This window comes from Xiphias gladius, chromosome 11 (assembly GCF_016859285.1).
Source record: "Xiphias gladius isolate SHS-SW01 ecotype Sanya breed wild chromosome 11, ASM1685928v1, whole genome shotgun sequence".
In the NCBI taxonomy this organism is placed as follows: Eukaryota; Metazoa; Chordata; class Actinopteri; order Istiophoriformes; family Xiphiidae; genus Xiphias; species Xiphias gladius.
In genome coordinates, this window is record NC_053410.1 from 23936082 (window position 1) to 23953653 (window position 17572).

The 17572-nt window shown below is 45.0% G+C and overlaps 1 protein-coding gene across 1 annotated transcript in view; it reads left to right on the top strand.

The window, feature by feature from the left end:
- Positions 1 to 2870: 2870 nt before the first annotated feature.
- Positions 2871 to 17572, top strand: part of bcl11aa (BAF chromatin remodeling complex subunit BCL11A a) — a 51569-nt gene continuing 36867 nt past the window's right edge. The window contains exons 1-2 of the mRNA XM_040139762.1: positions 2871 to 2925; positions 7032 to 7484. Coding sequence (XP_039995696.1) covers positions 2871 to 2925; positions 7032 to 7484 — 508 coding nt within the window. The remainder of the gene's footprint in view (positions 2926 to 7031; positions 7485 to 17572) is intronic.

Below are 17572 nucleotides of genomic sequence, written 5' to 3' on the forward strand. Positions count from 1 at the left end.
CGGGCTAGACTACTCACAGCGATCAGGTGAAATAATCCACAGATCTGGTGGCAGTATCGCTCTGAATTAGCCTTGTGGCTACAACTGCAACGAATGAACCACGCGCTCGATCTCGGCACGGAATGGCATTATTCTTATTATGGCCGTGCCATCGAACGCGTCTCCTCTGCAAGTTTTCAAGCTGCCTGAACTTTGACACACGGGCACGAGCAGGATAGCCACCCCGAGCGGGACACCCGCCACGCACGCGCGCCCACACGCGCGCGCGCGCTACACGCCGTCCGTCAGTCTAATAAGCCATGCAGCGAGTTGCAACCTGCAAAATATTTCACTCACTGGTCATGCATTTTTCCTCCTTGACGTTGAACCTCCTCCTTCTCCACTCCTCCGGCTCCCCTCTCTCTCCCCCTTTTCTTTCTGTCTGTGTCTCTCTCTCCCACCCCCCCCACCACCCCCCCGCCCCCTCCTCCCCCTTCTTTCTGTCTAGCCTCCCTCCAACACCCCCACCCCCTCGGTATTAAGTGCGCGTCCTCTTCGGTCAGTGTGAGTAGCTCGCAGGTCTCCGAAGCACTGCCAGAGTCGCCGCTGCCGCCGACGCCGCCGCCGCCGCCGCCGCCGCTGCTGCTCCTTCTCCGGGCTGCTGCTCTGGAGCCGCCACCGCCGCTGCTGCTGTTCGCGGGCGAATTGCTCCCTCTGCTCCTCCTATATCATCCCTGTCCCCCACCTCGTCCACACGGCACCGGTGGTTCTCGTCTTGCCATTTTGCGCCGGGTCCCTTCACTTGATATCTATGTTCTAAAACCCGGATCGCGTCGGGCTGCGCTGCGCCTTTGCAGTTTTAAGCCCCGCGTCTTATATTACCAAACCCCCTTTATTACAAGAGTATTTACAATCTCTTCCCCCTCCTCCTCCTCCTCCTCCTCTTCTTCTTCTTCTTCCTCCTCCTTCTCCTCCTCTCCACCCCCACCCCACCACCGTCAACACACCCTCCCCTGTTCTATATGCAGCTCGAACCTGAGGCACATCTGAAAGTTATTACACGGGGCGCTTATGGGCCCGCGCGCACTCCCACGGTCTGCACTTTGGATTTCACGCAGACAGACACAGCGACAGACAGACAGACAGACAGACAGACAGAAAGAGGGGCTTTGAACCCTATGGTGCCTCATCTAAACTGCCGCCCTCAATACGCAGACACTCACTCACGCTGCTCACCTCAACTGGTGCAGACAGTTCACGTTACTCACAGCGGAATGGCAGAATTTGAACTGATGGCACAGTGGGCTCATCTTGAAGTCCAGATAAGATTTGGATTCCTCTAGTTTCTTGAAGTCACAATAAAAAATATAACAACGCAATTAAACATTTCCGATCAATTGGGATCAATCCGTGGATTCTTTAGAGCGGTTTGGCGCAAACGTTTTTTGCTGCCAAGGTGAACTTAAAAAAAACACAGTTCTATCCCTTTTTGTTACGAGTATGTTACCATGAATTTATACATTATTATGCAGCATTTTAAGGTCTAGTCTAGCTCATGATCAGAGCTAAGAAAACGTACTAAACATGTATAAATACTGTATTAGCAAACTGTAAAAATGACGTGCATATGGCAATTTCAGGTGTTGCGTATGATAAGAGGATTCTGTCTTTGTTTTACGGGACCGGGATGTGATTATTATCTGTCAGCAGAGCAGTACAGACCACTGCGTGCATGTAAAGCATGTGTGGAACCACCCAGGTTATAGCCTGTGTCCATATTTCTGTTGGTTGTCCGACCTGTCCGTCCTGTTCGCTGCAACCGGATAGTTTGCTGCGCTCCTCGACAATTTAACACGTGCATCTGTTTTTTTTCTCTCTCTCTCTCTCTCTGCCTCTTTAACGTCGCCCTCGTGAGCACGCGCTTTTGCGGGACACAAACAGAGGTTTCGCACGCGCGTGCGTCCAGGTGAGCTCGCGGCCAGCTTGGCGCGCTCTTTCTCCGACCGAAGAGGCGGCCACCACATGCGCAGACTTAGTTCACACTTCTTCGGTTTGTAGTATAGGCAGCGGTATTATATCGCCCCCCTCCAGTGAGCTCCTGTCCGCGGCTTCCCTTGCCCTGTTTTTCGTCCACCTCTCTCTCTCTCTCTCGGTCTCTCTCTGCATATTGCTTTCATTAGACATCTCAGCCTCTCTCTCTCTCTCTCTTTCACTCGCACACACACACACACACACACACACACACACACACACACACACACACACACTCCTCCCTCCTTCCAAGTGCCTCTTGTCCGGCCCCCCTGATCTCTGTGTCCATTGGCTTCCACCGTGTCTATTTCTCATGTCCAGCCCCCCCCCTCGCTCTCTAATGACCGTCCATTCGCGTTGTTATTGCGCGTCCCGTCCGTCCCTCCTCCCACTCCCACTCCCACTCGGGTGCCTCGGCCCTGCCCATGTTTTTGTATGTCGGGTGTCCGTCCATCGCCTGACGTTCAAGTTCGCCCGGAACGTCACGTCCGTGCACTTGAACTTGCACAGCTCAGAGGGGGGGGTGGGGGGTGGGGGGGTTGAGGGGAGGGGTGAGGGGGGCTTTTGCCATTTTTTCCATCTCTCTCCCCTTCTCTCTCTCTCCATCCACCTCTCTCTCACTCTCTCTCTTTTTTCTCAGCTCTCCTTTCTCAAAAAAGCCATGACGGCGATCCCGCGATCCATCTTCGCCTCCGCGCCATCTTTGTATTATTTCTAATTTATTTTATTTTTTTTCTCCCGTGGATGTCAAAGGCGTTGGATGAAGATATTTTTTGCCCCACCGGAGTCTCCTCTCTAACCCCGGCTCTTCCCGATGTGATCCGCGCTGAACGCCGCCGCCGCCGCCGCCGCCAGCCACCATGTCTCGCCGCAAGCAAGGCAAACCCCAGCACTTAAGCAAACGGGATTTTTCGCGTAAGTAGAGATGAAAAAGAAAGAAAAAAAAAAATGTCATTTCTGGCTGCCTCTCAATTCATTCAGCACAGGGGGGAGGGGGGGAGGAGGGGGGGCAGCCAAACAAGAGCTTGTGGACACCGGACGCATCGCTCGGACCCGCGGTCAACTGGACTTAATAGCGTGAAGAGAAAGTGCGACACCCTCGTGCGTAAAAGCGGCTTGGAGATCCCCCCCTCAAAGCCCGAAAGAGAGAGAAAAAGTTTTGTGTGTCGGTGTATACCCGTTACCGCTTCTCTGTTACACGGCCGGAATGTGCACTCATAGGCTGGTAAATGCACTCGCTGTGGCTCCGGTGCCCCCACGGTCGCTCCGGTCAGTGGAAACGCGCAGGGCTCCCGGTAGCGGAGCGCGTCCTCTCCGCGGAGGTCCGTGGAGAAATCACCCCCCGGAATATCACTGTCTGGTAGTTCTGCAGGCAGGTTTCATCTGCTCTCTCCTTCTATTTTTGGATTATTTTCAGAAAAAAAAAAAAAAAAAAAAAAACTTGGAGGAGGATATTTGGATCGAAAATCTCGCGCCCGAACGTATACAACTGCCTCCCTCTACCAGCCGCTCAGCAGCAGAGACAACCCAAACCGATGTGTTTTACACACTTTTTAAAAAATCCCAAGGTCTCTGTGTAAAGGCAGTTTGTTGATGTTTAGTTTCGATGAGATGAGATGCTCTCTTCCTGAAACAGGCGACAGAGTCTGTACTGCTCAGAGTTAGAGACAAGAAGCACAGCAACAGGACAGGAGCACATCTAGTCCTGTTTTTGTTCTTGCTTTTTCTCATACGGCCAAATTTAGACAACAAAAAAATTCCAATTTAGGATTCCGCTGCTTCATGTACAGTTAAGGTAAGACGCAAATACCAGGTGATCTGTGGGTTGCAGCTGCAGCGTTTGAGGAAAAGTGAGCAGATTCCCACAATGTTTTTAGTCGAGAATCCGTCTTTACGCGCAGCGGCTGCCTCTCAACGCAGCTTTAGTTTTTTTTGGAGTCAACTGGATCGATTTAGACGCACGGGTCTGATATGTGACGGGAGCAGATGATTGTGTTTGGAAACTGCGGGGCGATCGCCAAAGTGGCGTTCATCCCCACGCCATGTGCCGTAGCGTGCGCCACCTCGGAGCGCTTCAGCGGCTCTCCAAGTGACTACAGACGGAGAACGAGAAGATATTCGGGCATGTTTACGCACCGTTGCTTGATTATGTTTCGATATGTTGACTAGCTGTCGCCTGTGTTTGGTTTGGAGAGGGAGCGAGTGTGTGTGTGTGTGTGTGTGTGCGTGTGTGTGTGTGTATGGCAACGGCTGGGTGACAGCGCAGTCACCATGGCCAGGCGCCGTCGCTAGGAGGCAGAGCGCGATCAGAAAATCCAGCGCTGAACTTGAACCTGATCGGTTTCACCGCAACCCCTATCTACAGGGGCTACTATTTGGCGATCTCTTTAAAATAAAGGGAAGAGTATACAAGACACAAGCGGTGTGTGTGTGTGTGTGTGTGTGTGTGTGGGTAGGGTGTGGGGTGGGAGTCGCCAATACCTCTTACCCCTTCAAACCCACTTTCTCTCCCAGTGTCTCCCTTTTATTCATCACATTTTTACATACATGCAGGCTGCAATCAGCATATGCGGCCACACTGTAATATGCCTGCAGACCTCACCCCCCCCAAACCTTACACCACACACACACACACACACACACACACACACACACACACGCACACACACATTTCATTTTGCATATAGGTTCACATTTGTTACCAGTGGAGCTCAGATTTCGGTCTGTCGCTCTCAAGCAAACATCTAACCTTGATTATTTCTTCCTTTTACCGCCCGTTTTTCATTCTGTATATTTCTTACAATTTTACATTCACGTGGTATTTTTAAATATATACCGCATTCCCAGTGTTTGCTTTTTTAACAACATGACCAGGGTGAATTTAAGCAGTAAACTGTAAGAAACGCTCAAAAGTGTTTTTCGGTGCTACAGCTCTACATTTCCTGCTCCAGATTAAATTATGCAGACTATCAGCCATTTCCATATTTTGCCAAAGTGGAAGTATATTTCAGATAGTTTCTTTGGGGCAGTGAGTCAGTAGTCCAACTGTTAAGTTTTCTAGTTGTGCTTGTTTCATGGATTCATCAGACAGGTGGAACTTTTAACATGCAGTTGGGTAAAAGGGAGTTCTAATTGAGACTACATTTATTCCTTCATTTTTAGTGTTATTTATTTCTCCCCTAGGAAAGGTGATAGTATTGCCATGCATGTTTTGTTTTGTGAATTGAGTGTACGGACACACAATCCTCCTTTATTTCACCTAGCTGCACTGCCTTAAAAATAGATACAAATGAGAAATTTACATGTGTTTCTATTCTTAAAAAATTGAAATCTGTACATGAAGACCTGCTTTGTATTTTTTTTTTTTTTTGAAAACCTTATTTAGGTCTCTTATCCTCCCACCTCATGCTCCATTAAATCCAACAAAATGTTTTTTATAACCCCGGATATCCACTCTTGAGTTCAACTTTCAAAGTGAAGGGCTTAGGCAGCTTTCATTAATTTTTGTTTAGTTTTTTTTTTTTTTTTTTTTTTTTATCCTGTGAATTTAATGCCTCTTGTGTGGCGTTGTGTTGACCTGAAGTTAAATCAAAGAGGAGAAGGGTGGGGAGGGAGAGGAGGAGATTGGGGTTTGAGGGGTGGGGTGGGGTGGGGTGGGGGATGGAGGGGGTAGTGGTGGTGGTGTTGGTGCAAGCCAGGAATTTATCATGTTATCTCCATGTCCCAGTTTGTGCACAGATGTTGCGCAGGATTGTGGTGTTCAAATGATATTTCCTTGAGGGGATGTAGTCCAAATTCATACCCTATCTCTCCCTCGCTTTCCCTCTCTCTCTCTCACACACACACACTTGTACATTCCCACACATACTTTGTTACACATGCATGCACGGGAACCTTATCCCTTTTATCAGACAAAATCTGTACCAATCACCCAGACAGTGAAAATTAAAATCTATTTTTTGATTCTCAGTGGTTTTAAGTTCATTAAAATGTGAAATTGGCTGCTGAGTAAAGAAGGTCAACATGCATTAGGCGGCTAGCACAGAGTCAGACTCTTCACCTTGGACTGGAAGATTTTCTTTAAAAGAGGGACAGTGAATTATGTTCTCCAGTTTCACTTCTCTAATTCAGCAGGCCACTCTGTTCACACTCATCTCCCTCCACTGAGCCTGACAAAAGGCTTCTTAAAAAAGTAGTCAGGAGTTAATCCGGCCTCGGAGGGGTGAGGAATCGGGTTGAACGGCTCATTTTGGGGTGATTTCCCGCTGTACGAGCAGCTGGTATCTAAGAACTATAAGTCAGGCACATGTAACAGAGACCGAGGGAAGAGTTTTTTCTTCTCCCTGACTCACGCTCTCTGTACCGCCTGCCTTCTCTTCCCTTTCCCCGGCACATATGCTGGACATGTTTGTGACAGTTCTCTGTTCTGCTGATTACAGGATCGAACCCTTTACAAACAAGGTTAGGGAAGTGAAACTCATCCTTATATTTACTTTTTTGGTGAACGCTGCATGTAGCCATCATTCTCGAAGTTCCCCCTGTCATTGGGTATGAAATTGTTATCTTTGAGGAATCTGATTTGAGCTTTGCAGCTATTCGGGATATTATTTCCCAGCATTTATTCTCATAATGTGTGATCCAGATCAGCTTGCATTGTAATCATTTTCCTGCATTACATGCATTTCTATCATTACAAGGCACATTTTCTCGTCCCCTTATTGTGTGTACAACATAGCAGGCTTTTATTTAGCTTAGCCTCTTTAACTCTGATCCTCAATGTGACAGAACAAGAAGGGGTTTGCGGAGTGTTCTTTGTCATCAATTCTCACAAAAAGTTGTATCAATAGGTTTAAAATACAGGGGAGAAAGAGAAAAATACAAACATGTGGTTCTTGCTTTTTTTGCTGAGAGTAAGCGTCACCTTCTAATTTACTCTTTTGCTCACTCTCCCTCTTTCCTCGCACCCTCCCATCTTCTTCTCCCTCTTCCTCTCTGCTTCTCCCCCCCCTCTGCCTCGCCAGCAGCCGAGCCCCTCTCCACGGCCGTCGTCTCATCGGAGGAGCTGTCGGAGCGCTGCTCGGAGCACTCGGAGGAGAGCGGCAGCCTCAACGGGCACCATCCGGGCTCGACCGTGGGCCGGCTGGCCCGGCTGGGTCACGACCCTCACCCCTCTCTGGAGCAGGACCTGCTCACCTGCGGCCAGTGCCAGGCCACCTTCCCCCTGGCAGACATCCTGCTCTTCATCGAGCATAAGCGGAAGAGATGCCATGGGCCGCCATGCCTGGCCGTGGGCCGGGGGCTGGACAAGCCCCCATCGCCCTCCCCCGGCCTGGCCCTCACCCCGTCCCCTGCCCTGGGTTCCCTGCGCAGTCGGAGGCCTGTGGAAGTGGGTGTCCAGGCCACGCTGGCAGATGACGACGATGACCGGCTCTCATCACCCCGTCGGATTTGCCCCAAACAGGAGCCCCTCCCAGGTAATCATACTGTTTTCACACCAGTCAACACAGATCATCTTCGGCTGGATTTTTACCACAGCTTCTACAGTCCTTTGAACTAAAACAAAGAAGCAGCGGCTTTACAGAAGCAAGGGTTGTCAGATCCTCTTTCTAAGATGTGTGTCTCGTGGGGGTAAATTCTAAGATGCAAATCTGTTTTTGTGGTGTAAAATCAGTTAAAAATCTGACAGAACAAAGAAAATGGATGACAGGTAGTTCACTCTTTCCCTTAAACCTTTTCTGAAACAGCACTTGTCGAGGTAGAAATGCTCTACCGCAGCTTGGAAGCAGCTTTCAGGGTTCAGATTCTACTTTCCTAATGAGTAAACTGTTATTTTGGTTGTATGCATCGCCCTGGATGGCTGAACGTTTGTGGTTGTGTGTGTTTTCTGCAATGTCAGGTCTTGTTTCCGTATCATCGACGCATTGTGTGAGTGTTGTGGTACGACAAGCCAGTGTAGTCTGCAGTCGAGCCTACATGTTGCCTATTAACGCCCCACCATACGCCTAAACTTCGTGGGGGCTGTAGTAGTCTGAGCACGAGTTTTTTTTTCGGCCACACACATGCCAACCTTGGTTAGGGCAAGAAATCTGATTGGTTGAGATTTGTTTGGGGGTGGGTGTTGTCAGACAAACAACAGAGGGACGTCATAGGTGGGGAGGAAACCCACGAGAATACGCCTCTCTTCCCTTTCACAGATGACACAAAAGCACGCACACTGGTTTGATTTAGGATGGCTTTCTCTCTCTGTCTGTTTGTCCCTATCGTCTTTTGTTTGTACTGACTAGTATAGAGGGGAGTGTGTATGGTTCCGTGTGTGAGAGAGAGAGCGTTAGACAATGTAACAGATCATATCAACCCAAGTCTGACCAGCCGTCCTTCCACTGATCCACTGAATTCACTGCAGAAACTGTGTGCGTAGGAATGCGTCTGTGTGTGTTTTCCCAGTTTGCCCATTTGCCCATTTTGCCCATTTTGCCCATTTTGACCATGGTGACCAAATCCCACAACCAAAGAGACTTGGGTGACCTTGACTTTGTGGTACCACTGGTCAGTGTATTAGTGCACTTCTGAGACGTTTGTGTGTTTGTGCTATGCATGTGTAGGGCTGTGTTTGTGTTCGACTTTAAGTCTGGGGAGTAACTGCAGTCTCTTTCTGGGATTGGGTACGCAGAATATGTGTTCTTGCAAAACATGTGTGTGTGTGTGTGTGTGTGTGTGTCAGGCCTCTCTCTCATGTGGCCCAAGCAGATGTGTCCTGCTCTCGGTGTGGTTTCCCCCCTTCCACTGCCACATCTTACCCGACTAAATGCAGCCCGGCTCTCCACCTCTTTCATTCTTTTCCCTCTCTGAGTTTGCCTTCATTCCAAATTCCATAGGTAAAATACATGATTTACCTCCAGTTTTATCGCTCCTTTCCCTTCCATGTCCTTTCCCAGTGCAAGAATCAAGTAAGAGGCGAGAGGAGAGAGGGAAAAGCCAGTTTTAGTTTTGCTCATAGAGGGAAAGTCGTTTATTTAAAGCGTCTTAACACCACTAATTATTTGTTGCAGTGCCATTCTTTTTTCTTCCTTGTGAATTTTAATTAGCAGTAGTTTTTAGTGGCGGGCTGCCTGTACTAAATTAGCTGTTACAGAGAGAGAGTGAGAGCCAGAGAGAGAGGGAGAGAAAAAGGGGGTGCAGATGAAATAGAGCAGCAGAAACACACAAGCAAAATACACTATTTATCACTCTGCTCGTTGAATGCAGCTCAGGAATCCTAAATGTTGTAATTTTGTTTTCCATTTTCCCATTTCTGTATTTGTGTGTGTGAGGAAATAAGCACAATAAGCTGCTGAAGGCATTGCTGATCATTTCTTGTAACTGATTTCTGTTCCGAGTATCTAAAATTTACAGTTACAGGATGTTGAGATGAGGAAAATTGTTGTCCATTAAAGATGTTTTTGACCTTTGGCCTTTGTCTCTAGGGCACCAGAGACAAATCTACCTACTGTACTGTATGTCAGCTGGAAGGAGTTAATGCAACATGAGAGTGTGCATGTGCATCTTTTTTAAGTCAAACCTGCTTGTCTCTCTGCAGTGACTATACGTTTCAACACAAACCCACACCCACTCCTACACACGCAAACACACACACACACACACACACACACACACACACACACACACACACACACACACACACACACACACACACACACACACACACTCTCACAGACACTCACCAGCTAAACTGGGTTATTAGAGCGATTTACATCATAATACAGGCGTCTGGCTGCTTCAATGGCGTTGTGTGTGGGAACGTCTTGGTAGGAACAGCTGTACACTCAGACAGGAGAAGAAAACAGGACAGCAGCGTTATATATCTTCTCTGATGTTGACGTGAAGCTGAACAGCAGACAGACCGAGCATTATTAAGTGTTTGCTGTTTGGAAATTTAGACTGAAAAGGAAAAGAACAGATTTTAAACTGTCCATCTGCATAAGGAATTCATCATTTTAGTTACGCTTATCCCTTTAATTGATGATTTTTTGGACCTTCTCTCAGCCACTGGACACACACCAGCACAAACACCACCTCACTTGCTGAATTTACGCAACACATTTGTTCTGATAGCCGATAATTAAAGCCAGTATTTTCCTCCCCAGACCCCAGCTTTCATCCTAATTGACCCCAAACTGTCACGGTGAAGTAAATATGTGAAAGACAGAAAAAAAAAAAAAATCTGCTGGAATCTCAGCTGCGATCAAAGCCGTCCAAGAGCATTCCAAATGACAAAAAAAGGAGGTGAGGGAAGAATGCGTGTGTGTTTCTTATTTGTAAATGCTGGCTTGGTGTTCCACCGTGTCTTGTAGGTTTTCCTTACAGTATATAAGGCCTCTATTTAGCCATTACGGAATGAACACCTCCGGTGTAGCAAAAATATATTGTATATTCAGAAAAATCATTTTACACCCCCTATTTTTTTACCTCCAAGACACAAGATATGCCAGTTTAATAATGGTGATGGACCTCACTATTTTAAGTTTAACACTATTTCTTTTGGGTTTAGGTTTTAGTGTCTGTGTTTAATCTAGAGTGATTTTAATCAGTAAAAACATGATCCAAAAACATCATTTTCAATTATGTTGTTCTAATTTTGGGGGCCTTTCCTCATCTAATTATAATAATAATAATAATATTTAAATCCAGCTTCTTTGAGAAATCCAGGGAATATTTTTCATGTCGTGTTGCAGGAAATCATCTTATCCTGTGTCTCTACAAATGGAGCCGGTTTTTCTGCATGTGTCTGCCTAAATAATGTGATGGCTGTATGGCTGCTTGTTGTTAAATGTGTATCAGCATTTATGGTCAGAGTGCTACAGAGCTGCTCTGGCTGCTGTGAGACTCAGAGGAACACAAAGCATCGGACTTGTGCCGGAACGCTGCTATTTACATATCAAACAGCTCCGATCGAGGAGAGCCAAGGCATTACCTGTGTGTGTGTGTGTGTGTGTGTGTGTGTGTGTGTGTGTGTGTGTGTGTGTGTGTGTGTGTGAGTAAGAGAGCACTGTACAGGCAAAATGCCGATCAGTCATGCAAAAAGGCAGCATAACCACCTATCCACACCACACACACACACACACACACACACACACACACACACACACGGTTAGTACTCTCTCTATTGCCCATTTATTCTATTAATCCCCGACTGAGATGAAAATTCTGATTATAATCCCCAAGGCGCCCCTCATTCAGAAACAGCATCACTAATGTATGTCTCAAACGAGAGGGGTTTGCATGTGTGTGTGTGTGTGTGTGTGTGAATTTATGTGTGTGAATGGCCATGTCTCCCTCTCTTTTTAACTTTAAACGAAAAGTGGTTGTGATTTGAAATATTCTTGGCTCGAAAAGTGAAATTTAGAGAGAATTCTCTGTGGATGATTTCTAGAGTAAACACGGTTTCTGCTGTCCGGTTTGCCGGTTGATTTCTCATCATTAGCATCAAGAATTCAGTCCTGTCCTCCGTGGAACATCGGTGATAATATGTGTGTTAATGAGCTGAAATTGATATGCGGCCAGTGCAAAGAATTGTTCGTCTTATTGACCACTGATTTGCGATAAACCTTAAAAGCCTATCAATATTAGCTCATTACCAGAGATATTATCAATACTTGTACATGATGATAAATCCAGAAATTGCTCGAGACTAATTTTATCAGCCACACTTTTGTGCCCCAAAATATCCGGTTTCCAGTCCCTCATTCTGGCCATCCCACTGACAGAGTCATCCTGGCTTGAAGCCTTGTAACATGAGAATTGTTATTCTACGATCTAGTGATTAGCAATTAGCTTATCATCACCGGCTAATGCCACGCACCTCAATACACATTAGTACATTTTTAACACCCATTCATTGTCTGGCTCGGTGTCAGATCTCTTTCTCTATCTCATGTCTATTCTCTCCCTCCTCTTCTTTTTTTTTTTCATTTTCTCTTTTGGCTCATGCGTCTGTCTCAGTCACTGCAACATTTGCAGTCAATGCAAATCCAGGACAGCCAATTCATACTGAGTCAATTACAGTATGTTAGGTATGTGTGTGTTTCATGCCGTAGCACATCCCGATGAGCGTACAAAGAGATTTCACACACTGGCTGCCATTACCAATCTATCGCGGCTCCCTCTCTCTGGCTTTCTTTCTTTTTCATCATAAGATTTTATTTAGTGGACTCGAGTGCAGCATTTGAACGCCTGCATTTCTTCCCCGGTGCAGTGACAATCTTACTGTGTCGGCATTTTGAATGCACTTACCGAATGCAACCGTGATCCTTTGTGTAGAAAATATCAGCAGCAGGATAACAAACAGCAGGCCACTGGAATGACTGGAGAAGCTAATAATCTGCCACCAAGGCCAGGAGGCTGTCTTGTGTTTTATATTCCGTGCTCACAAAAAAGAAACAAACAAACAAACAAACAAACAAACAAACAAACAAACAAACAAACAAACCCTCCATAAACTGCTTATTTGCAAAACCTTGATTATTATCTGTGTGTTTGCACAGTGTGTAGAGCACTTCACATGAATTTAAACTTGCTTTTCCTTAGCTTGTGCTGGGAAAGTCCAGACCGGTGAACTTGTCGATTTATCCTTGGTAATATAATGCTCCCAGCACTCACACACACACACACACACACACACACACACACACACACACACACACACACACACACACACACACACACACACACACACACACACACACACACACACTAAGACACACACCCATATTTTGTTACACAAGATAGTATTAGAGCAGCAGCGTCGAACTTGTTGAACTAAAATCTAGTCTGCTCTAGTCCTGGTTCTTCATTAAAAGGGGTCTTTCAGAAATATGAAATTGTGCTTTGATAAAGTTGGGGGACTCGTAAGGAACAGTCAAAATCAAAGCAGCAGAAGCTGATATAGCCTGACTTTTAGTCCCGAGTATAGGTTAAGCTCCAGAAATCCTACAATTCCCATGATGCAACTAATGTATTTTTTAAACTTTCCCTGTCTGGTGACCTAAATGCTCAATCTTTACAACTCTTTCAATTTTCTTAGACTTGTCAATGCTCCTCTATAGCCACAGAAGACATTATACAGCTCTTTCCTCAGGCTTAGTAATACTAACCAAGACTAGTAAACCGATCTTTTATAGTCGCATCGGTGGAGTTCCCCTTTAAATGGCTCTGGGTTACACCAGGAGTTGCTGAAGTGTCTTTGCGCAAGACAATGGACAGGATCAGTGCTATTGCTCTGAATGCGACCTTTGACCTTTCTGTGCAGTGGGGACGAGTCAAGAAAAGTGAGTTTCCCTGTGGCAACGAGTCCTCCGACCCAAATGACCATGTAGGTCGTTTGTCCCCACCCTCTGATATGACCCATTGGAACTCACCGGCTGCAGGCGTACTGGACGTTCGTTGTCATGTTAACAAGAATATCACCCATAGGAGCATACCGATAGCTGGTGTGCTGGACCTTTGTTGTCATGGTAACAATAATAAACACGTGGTTAAGGTTATGGAACTTTCACGGATTGGTTAGGTTTACGCGCAAAAACAAGTTGCTTAGGTTAAAGGGAAACACACAGCGGTCTACCATGTGAACGTACTGTGTTTTTTCCACCAACGCTGTATATGTATACTATGTCATCTGACTTCCTCCCTTGATGCCATCGTGATTATTACAGTCAATAGAGGTTGCCTAACAACAAAACATAACTAAGGGTTGTAATAAGCTGCTTGCACAGACGACCTATGGCGTCGTTTTTTCTGGGGAAGACAGTCTCCCTGTGGTAATCAATAGTCTCACATTATTCTGTTAGTGTTTGGAGGATAACAGCACAAAAACGGCAAGTTGTTTTGCTCGCCACTCTTTTTTTTTTTTACAATGCAAATTAGATTTATCTTAAAACAAATGATTTCAAATGGATTAATATCACAAAATAAATACTTTTACAGCACTATCTGATGAGTTTTCCTGAGAGAAATGGTCTGGTTGCTCAGGAAATAATGCATTTTACGTGTTCAGTGGGTTTGGAAGAGCAGAGCGTGAGTAAATGTACTTACTTTTAGTCTATTTATTTTCTACATCCCTATATGGAGTGGGAAAAGAGAAAAGAGTGTTTCCCAATGATAATCAATAGAGTCTCACAGGTGGTTTACATTAATCGATGTAAGAAATTATTTCAAATTAATAACACAAAATGGAAACTTTTACGAAAGTGTCTGCTGAGTCTTTCTGGGAAAAATACCCTGGTTCCACATGCAACTGCACGGCATTTTACATGTGCGGCGAGTTTGGAATAAATAGAAGAAGAGCGGGGCATGATCAGCGATCACCACCACCACCTCCACCATGGATGAACAGACAACAACAACTTCAAAGGGTGAAAAAAATCCAAGGGGAAAGACATCATGCTGCCCACACACTTTGATTGACAGCTAGTCCCTGGGAAGTGCGGCGCAGACACACCACGGCGACAACGACCAAAGATGGAGACAGATCTGTAGGAAACAAAAGATCTCCCAGATTATCGTGGTTGGCAAACCATTCTAAAACACTGACAACATCAAAGAACAATAAGACATTAAAAAGACCAGTGTTATTTCCAATTTGCACTATTTACGGCGGTGACAGGATGACAGTGATGTGCGTGACGTCAAGTGGACTACTGTACACGCTCACTGATGAGGATTGTTTATTGATCTGGCTCTTTGTGTTTATGTGAGTGATTCGACATCCACGCTACATTTACTCCTTCGTGGTGAGAGGGAAAGCTGCTGTTTTTGGCTCACATGCTGCTTGCCGTGTGTGAGTGTTTATTCCTGTGCACTCATAGACAGACACACATACTCCACATGTAACTCAACTCTCTTATTATGTTGAAAGCAGTTGAGGGCCTGTTCATAAAACTGTTTATACACTACAAAGCTTATTTATATAGGCCATTGGATTACAGGCTGGCTTTACGCACACACATGCACATAAGCACACATGCGCGCACACACACACACACACACACACACACACACACACACACACAAATATATATATTCACATCTCAATGGTTAGAAATGTGTTCATTCATCAGTCCTTCTCTTTGTATGTAACTGCCATTACATATACAGCCTGCCTACATGTATGTGTGTGTGTCTATAGTGTGGCATGAGTGTGCGTGTGTGTGAGCTGGCAGTGGGGATGCAGGACATCCCCTGGTTAAGTGTGCCAGGGCTGAGCTGGCAATGTGTGTGTGGCCAATATGTGTGGAAGGGCCTGGCTCCTTGCTCTGGTTTCATGTTTCCCATTTGGCTGGACTACTACTACAACTGCAGCAGAGCAGCGCACAGACTCACACACACATGCTGCCATGCTGTGACTGCGTGTGTTGATAAGTAGAGCACATAACGTGTATGCGCAGCTATATGAGTATGAGTGGGTCTAAATCTTTTATTTTGGCATTGTGAGCATGAGTCTATTTCTTCCTCTCACTCCCACCACCGTTTCCACTCTTCTTTTCAGCAGATTAAAAACATGTTTAGTGCCCAATAAAGTAGAATTCATCTTCAAAGCAGGATAACATATGTAATTCCTAAGATCTCAGGCAGCTCACGCAATATTTTTTTTAACATGCAAGTCACTGCAAACGAGCAGGACAATTCTATAAAGGACGCTCCTAGCCACCTTTAGTCTGAGACCGCCTGAAAATACTCCAAAACAAGCTCAGTCATTTATAGTCGCGCAGTCATGGACCTACATTATTTTAAAAATATTAAAACAAGTATTGTAGGAAGTCCCTTTTAAGGAGCGAACCTTGTATCTACAAATCAGGTGAATCTTTCAAAATAAAAAATTCAGGATTAAATGCTCCAGCACTGAGACAATTTCAGATGATAGACAGATCGACGGATCGGCAATCGCGTAATCATTTACACAATTTTTACGTAACAAAAATGACGAAATTCATGAGTATTTGCTGGTTTCTGCGATAGCAAAAGTGAGTGTTTCTGGGTTTTAGACTCTTAGTTGGATAAAACAAACAATTCAAAGATGTCACCTTGTGCTTACGGAAGATGTGACGGCCCTTTTCACCATTTTCTGACACTTAATAGACCAAATAATTAATCAATTAATCAAGGAAATAAACAGATTAACCGGTTATGAAAAAAAGAAAAAAATTATTTTTGCAAACCTACTGGGTTCTCTTTAAAATGCATTGTAGGAAAACCTAAAACAAGGATTTTTCTCTTTGCTGATGAAAGAGGAAATTTGGTTATTTGAGATATGTGGTTTTCACAAGGCAGCCTTTGAAAAGCAGTTTACTGTGAGTCTATTGTCTTTTTTTCCTTTTTTTATGTGTACCTGTATGTGTGTACGTGTATATGTGTGTGTGTGTGTGTGTGTGTGTGTGTGTGTGTGTGTGTGTGTGTAATAGTCAAGGCCTGGTGTATAAAGTGGGGTTTGAGCAATATCCGGTTTGATAATATTGATAATGTTGTTTCCTCTTTGCTGGTTGTTCCCAACCTGGGGTCAGGACCTCACAAAGGGTTGCAAAACACACAGTACCCACAAAAATGCACCAGTACACACATGTACACATGTCTACATGTACAGTCTACTAAAGTAGCAAGACAAATTTATAAAGTGATGAAATGATTGATATGAAAGGAAAGAACACATTTTTTTGCTTCGCCAAATCAGTTTTTTTGTTATTTTCTTGTGAATAAGTTTACTTCTGAAACTGGTTCAAATAAAACAAGGAGAAAATACTGTGCCCATAAATAATATACACATATGAAACTGATGGAGTTGCTGGGGGTTGTTGGTAGAAACTGCCTTATTTTTGGGGTCACAAGCCAAAAAAGTTGGGAACCACTGGTCTGTGGAATGTCTTTGATCTGACTTCAATATACCATCACATTTTTTATTGTTATCATCACGATCCTGACTTTTAAAGTCTTTTTGTTTTTGGCGCCCCGTCATGGACTTTGATGTTTCCACTTTGCAGGAGGTATTTCCTGTAATACTGAAGGCTATATATTTAAAAACATGTTTTCAGCTCCAAAAGGTGTCAGATAAAAAAGAATCACCTATATCTTATGATGTCACAACTATCGGATATTGTCACGTGAAATCCAAGCCCAAAAGAACACGTGTTCAGTCCTCAGATGCCGAGGAACACACCATTTAATAATTAAAAAAAAAAAAACCATAGGTATAAACGCGCACACAACATGTAAAAGGAACTCCCCCATCGGCACCAGCAGCAGCAGCACTGACTTTTCCCGATAATTTGCGGAGGCTCATTTGAATTTTAAGCGCTACTTTAATCTTCAAAGCTCAAACAGCTTTATGAATATGCATGCAGTGGGCAGACTTTAGTTCATTACCTAGTTGTAAATTCTAATGACCATTAGGCCCTCACAGTAATTGCCAATTGTTTTGCATTTTTGATTGGCCTATTACCATGCGCATTCGTGGTGCACATCAGCTACGCTTGTCAGAGCCGGCATGTCAAGGGGTGTTTGTGTGTGTGTGTTTTCA